The sequence below is a fragment of the Piliocolobus tephrosceles genome, chromosome 19, assembly GCF_002776525.5.
Source record: "Piliocolobus tephrosceles isolate RC106 chromosome 19, ASM277652v3, whole genome shotgun sequence".
Taxonomy (NCBI): Eukaryota; Metazoa; Chordata; class Mammalia; order Primates; family Cercopithecidae; genus Piliocolobus; species Piliocolobus tephrosceles.
The window spans coordinates 32,220,116-32,225,511 of NC_045452.1; the positions used below are offsets into that span (position 1 = coordinate 32,220,116).

Genomic DNA, 5,396 nt, shown 5'->3' on the forward strand with positions numbered 1-5,396 from the left:
TGCCAGGAGCCCGCCACTCGGGTCCACACAGGCCCTGCCAGGAGCCCCCTACTCAGGTCCACACAGGCTCTGCCCGGAGCCCCCCACTCACAGGTCCACACAGGCCCTGCCCGGAGCCCCCAGCTCACGCTTCCATTCATCCAGCGTGCGGTCCACGTCATCAAAAGAGTCGTCATACTTCTGGACCTGGGGCTCATCTTCCGTGTCGTGCAGGGACTCGAAGTAGGGATGGGCCAGTGCCTCGGCTGCTGTCACCCGCTGCTCCGCATCCAGCACCAGCATCTTCTCCAGGAGGTTCACAGCTGCGGGGGAAGGTACGTCAGGCCAGACTGCGGGAGGCCCCACACTCCAGCACCTGGTGGCCCCCACACTAGCCAGCCCTACCCAGAGGGCTTGCATTGGTCAGGATGGAGGCAAAATCCTTCTTCTCCAGCTCGGGGAGGCCCTTCATGTAGTTCTTGGCCTGTGTGAGAAGAAAGGGTGAGGGGCCAACACCGAGGCCCGGGTCCACCCCCACCCCCCACCCAGCTCTCCACTCACCACTGACCTCATCACTCTGCAGCCGCTGCACAAACTCAGCTGGAGGCGTCCCTGTCACCTTCATGATCTCCTTCAGCTGGTCCAGGTCTGCACCGAGGTCAGGAGCACAGCTCGGGGGCCAGAGATCAGGGCCCTCACTGCCCCCACCTGGGCAGGAGCCAGCCCCACCCCCCAATCCCCCCGCCCGCCCGACGTGGGCAGGAGCCATCCCCACCCCCCAGAACCCCCCACCTGGGCAGGAGCCATCCCCACCCGCCCCTGGTGCTGCCCTGCTGCTGGAGGATACGGTCGCTGCCCTTGAACAGCGTCTTGCCTGTGATCATCTCCGCCATGATGCAGCCCACAGACCAGATGTCCACTGAGATAAAAGCCATGGTCAGCCCCGTGGGCAGGGGGACGGGATGAGATGGGGAGGGAGGAAACACAGACTACAGCCCAACCACCCAGCTCCCACCCCAGCTCAACAGCCTCCCTGGGGAGCGGCCACCACAGGGTTCTCCGTGAAGAACTGGAGAAGCAGATATTGCAGCCCAAGAGGCCCACCTCTCTAGGCAGCTTCTCACCCGTCTGCGTGTAGCGCATCCAATTCAAGATGACCTCGGGTGCCCGGTACCACCGGGTCACCACATACCCAGTCATCTCGCTGTCTGCCTGCCTGGCCAGGCCAAAGTCCAGGATCTGCGGGAAGAATTGGGGAAGTGGGTTCTAGGGGACTCCCAAGGAGCAGACAGGCCACCCATGGTCCAGGAGACCCCAGGGGGGTTGGACTTGAAGCCCCAAGCTGGGGCCTCCTGACAACCTTTGAGGACTTGAGGCCATGCCCTCGGACCCCAGACTGCCCGAGCTCCTCCCTTCGGCCAGTGCACTGAGCCCAGCTGCCCTTCGGATGGAGCAGGGGCCCTGGGGCTCCCCTCTCCCTGCTGTCACCTGCTGCCCGCCAAGGCCTCAGCCCTGTCCTGGACCAGGCAGGGGCCTGGGGGCGCCTCCCACTCTCACCCGCTGCAGGTATGGCATGTGGTATACCACTGCCTCCTGGGGCTCACCCACCCACCAGCTCCTCAGCCACTGCCCAGGCCTGACAGGTGGATTGGTGGGCAGATCCGGAGGGGCCCCTGCCAGGCGGCACACACCTTCAGCTCACAGTCTTCGTTCACAGCCAGGTTGCCAGGCTTCAGGTCCTGGGGACAGAGGAAAGGTGGCCACTGTGCCCCACCCTCCTGAGCATGGGGACAGCCAAGAGCCTGGGTGGCACCTAAAGATGGGGCCACCAGACCTGGCCCCCTTGCTCTCTGCAGCCCTTCAAGGACAGAGCCAGGTACCTGGGCATCCAGGCAGGCTCCCCCCAGGGGTGTACATGAGGTGTGGCTCAGCCCCCCAGACCCCATCAGCCCCCCCAGACCCCGTCAGACCCTCACAGGTAGGACGTGGAGGCGGGGGATTGCGCTGGGGAGGGCTGATGGCTGGCTCCTCCACCAGGACTCACTCTGTGGATGATGCCGGCAGCATGGATATACTGCAGGGACAGAGGATGCGGCAGGTTTCAGTGCACCAGGGCCTCGGAGCCACAGGGCCCTCCTCTGCCCAGCCCCGAGGCCCCGCCTCCCTCCCTGCAGCCCCCCCGGGGCCATACCCTCAACCCCTTCAGCATCTGGTACACGAGGAACTGGATCCGGTCCTCGCCCAGCTTCTCATGTTTCATGAGCTTGCCCAGGTCGGTGCCCATGAACGGCATCACCAGGTAACTGTGGGAGGAGCCGGAGCACCGTCAGTGGGCAGAGCCAGCCTCTGCATCCCAGAGGCCTACCCAGCAGGACCAGGCTCAGACCCATCCGGGATCCAGCAGGCGCCCCCGGGAAGGTCACCCTGCAGCACCCGTCCCCACTGGCCTCGGCATCCTCACAACCCCACCTTGCAGTGCCAGGCTCCGTCCTGCCCCAACTGTCACTGCCAGCAATGCTCACACGTCCCTCCCACCCTGAGGACTGTCAGACAGGGAGGAGGCCGCACTTCGGGGGTTTTGTTTTTGTTTTTTTTGAGACGGAGTCTCGCTCTGTCGCCCAGGCTGGAGTGCAGTGGCCGGATCTCAGCTCACTGCAAGCTCCGCCTCCCGGGTTCCTGCCATTCTCCTGCCTCAGCCTCCCGAGTAGCTGGGACTACAGGCGCCCGCCACCTCGCCCGGCTAGTTTTTTGTATTTTTTTTTTAGTAGAGACGGGGTTTCACCGTGTTAGCCAGGATGGTCTCGATCTCCCGACCTCGTGATCTGCCCGTCTCGGCCTCCCGAAGTGCTGGGATTACAGGCTCGAGCCCCCACGCCCGGCCGCCCTTTAGGGTTTTTGAATCCTCTGCTAAAGTGCCCTGCGTGCCAGGCTAGGGGCTGAGGCTGTGTGGTGGAGGCAGCAGGGCTCGAGTCTTCACAGGCAGGGGAGGAGGCAGTCAGGTTTCAACTTCGGAACTTTGTTCCAGAGATGAGGGAGGTGTCTGGGGGCGATGGGGGCACGGCAAGGCATCTGGGTCAGAGGGGCTGGCTGAGCCGGTGGAGACGGACACAGGAGAATGGTATTTAGCACCTCCCCAGAGGCCACTGAGGCCAGCGTGGGTCCTTGACCTCTGCAAGTCAGGCAGGAGGCGCCTGCTACCCTCTCCAGGCCTTCCTCAGCCTGGCCCTTCACTCTTGGCCGACAAGGTGTGAGTCCCGGGGTGGTCGGCTGCAGGGCAAGGGCAGGGTGGGTCCTCCCTACCGCTTCTCCCCCACCCGCTGGAAAAGGTCAGCAGCTCCAGTTACCGGCCACACACTTGGTGCCAGGCTCCCGAGCACGGGACCTTCCTGTTAACAAATGGTCAGGTCCAAGGTTCACACCTCCGGTGCCGGAGAGCCCAGGTGCCAGGCGTGAAGGGAGGCAGCAGCCCCAGCTCTGCCCAGCTGTGCCCGTGGGTCCCAAGACCATGTGGGGGAGAGTGTGGGGCAGACAGTGGAATGGGGGGGGTCGGCAGTGTGCATCCCCCACTCAGGCTACAGCAAGAGAACCCCGTGCCAACCTGGAACCTGAAGCCAGTGCCCAGAGCTGCCCACCACCCCTTGTGCCCAGCAGCCAGCCCAGGTCGGCACTCACAAGTCTGTGAAGTCATCCAGGGTCTCATCAGGAGTGAATACGTCCAGCAGCCCAATCACCTGGCGGGCCAGGTAGGGTTGAGAGTGCAGCAGAGGACATGGGCTGGGGCACCCCCCAAGAGTGGCACAGCCCTCTGGGCAGGAAACCCCCTGTGCAGCTGTCATGCCCCACTGTCCAAAGGGCCTGGCTCTGCCCACTGGCAGTGTGGCCCAGCCCTGGCACACATACCCACAGACAGGTTATTTTTGGATGGTGACAGCCGGGATCTTCTGGGGGAAGGGCAACCCAGAGTCTGGGCTGGCTCTGAACCATCCAAAGGGTTCCTGCCCTTTTTCCCCTCTTCTCCCCAACCAAACACCCACGCCCGGGGAAGGGACAGCGCTATGAGGAGAGGCCAGGCCTCTGCTGGTGAGGCCCAGGTGGACAGCACCATGACCCGCCACACCTGGTCCCCACAGCACCCCTGGCTGGGGAGACGGACAGTGGATAGGTCATGTGATAACTGCTGCCTCAGCATTTTGGGGTGACAGGGTCCCAGGGAGGCCTGGAGGAGTTCTGCACAGTGAAGGATAGAGGGGAAGGTAGACATGTGGGCTGCGGGACACCCGGCAGAGGGCACACGCAGAGTGGCCAAGGCAAGAGGGAGAACACTTGGAGAGTTTGAGGAACACAGGGAGGGAGGCCAGGTGGCCAAGGCCCAGGCCAGAGAGGGGCTGAGGAGAGGCCAGAGGGAGCTGGCAGGGCAGCACACACCAGGTGAAAGTTTGGCTTTGATCCCAAGAGGCAGGGAAGGATTTAAACGGGTGTGATGCTAAACGCATCCTGCTGGCCGTGGTGTAGGGACTGGCCAGAGTGAAGCAAGAATGGACCTGAACTGGAAGGATAGCTCTGCCAGAGCCGTGGGCAAGAATGTGGAGGGAGGAGGAGAAGGAACAGAGGGGGCGTCCAGGGAGGCCTGGGAGCAGCGGGGTCTGTGGACAGGACAGCTGGAGGGTGCCTGGGAGAGCGCTTTGGCAGAAGATGGGAAGCAGGGTCCTGTGGGCTAGGGGCCACAGGACTTGGCCTCTGTGGTATGGGGTCTGGCCTGGAGAGGGAGGTGGCATGGGGATGGCAGGACTGGGGCCTGTGGCAGAGCCTCCTCCCCCGCTGAGCAAGGCATGTGGCCTCACAGAGCTTCAGTCTCCCAGGAAGATGGGGTTCCAGGGAAAGAGCCTCAGCTGCAGGCCAGAAGCCCAGGGGGTGGACCCCCAGGCACAGCGGGGACCCCAGGACAGCAGGGCAGTGGCTAAAGAAAAGCCCTGGTGGAGCCCAGCACGGTGGGTCACACCTGTACTCCCAGCAATTTGGGAGGCGAAGGCAGGCAGATCACGAGATCAGGAGTTCAAGACCAGCCTGGCCAACATAGTGAAACCCCGTCTCTACTAAAAATACAAAAAGTTAGCCGGGTGTGGTGGTGGGTGCCTGTAGCCACAGCTACTAGAGAGGCTGAGGCAGGAGAATTGTGTGAACCCGGGAGGCGGAGGTCGCAGATTGCGCCATTGCACTCCAGCCTGGGTGACAGAGGGAGACCCCATCTCAAAAAGGAGAAGCCCCAGTGGCCGGGCGCGGTGGTTCATGCCTGTAATCCCAGCACTTTGGGAGGCCGAGGTAGGTGGATCATTCGAGGTCAGGGGTTTGAGACTAGTCTGCCCAACATAATGAAACACCACCGTCTCTACTGAAAATACAAAGCATTAGTCAGGCAT

General features: G+C 63.0%; 1 protein-coding gene across 1 annotated transcript in view; it reads right to left on the reverse strand.

The window, feature by feature from the left end:
* MAPK12 (mitogen-activated protein kinase 12) overlaps nucleotides 1–5,396 on the reverse strand; it is a 14,411-nt gene that overhangs the window by 2,290 nt on the left and 6,725 nt on the right. Inside the window, exons 3-11 of the mRNA XM_026448149.1 lie at nucleotides 3,652–3,710; nucleotides 2,171–2,282; nucleotides 2,024–2,053; nucleotides 1,671–1,718; nucleotides 1,104–1,218; nucleotides 827–898; nucleotides 548–627; nucleotides 385–463; nucleotides 129–302 (exon numbers count right to left, since the gene is read on the reverse strand). Of these exons, the coding sequence (XP_026303934.1) occupies nucleotides 129–302; nucleotides 385–463; nucleotides 548–627; nucleotides 827–898; nucleotides 1,104–1,218; nucleotides 1,671–1,718; nucleotides 2,024–2,053; nucleotides 2,171–2,282; nucleotides 3,652–3,710 (769 nt within the window). The remainder of the gene's footprint in view (nucleotides 1–128; nucleotides 303–384; nucleotides 464–547; nucleotides 628–826; nucleotides 899–1,103; nucleotides 1,219–1,670; nucleotides 1,719–2,023; nucleotides 2,054–2,170; nucleotides 2,283–3,651; nucleotides 3,711–5,396) is intronic.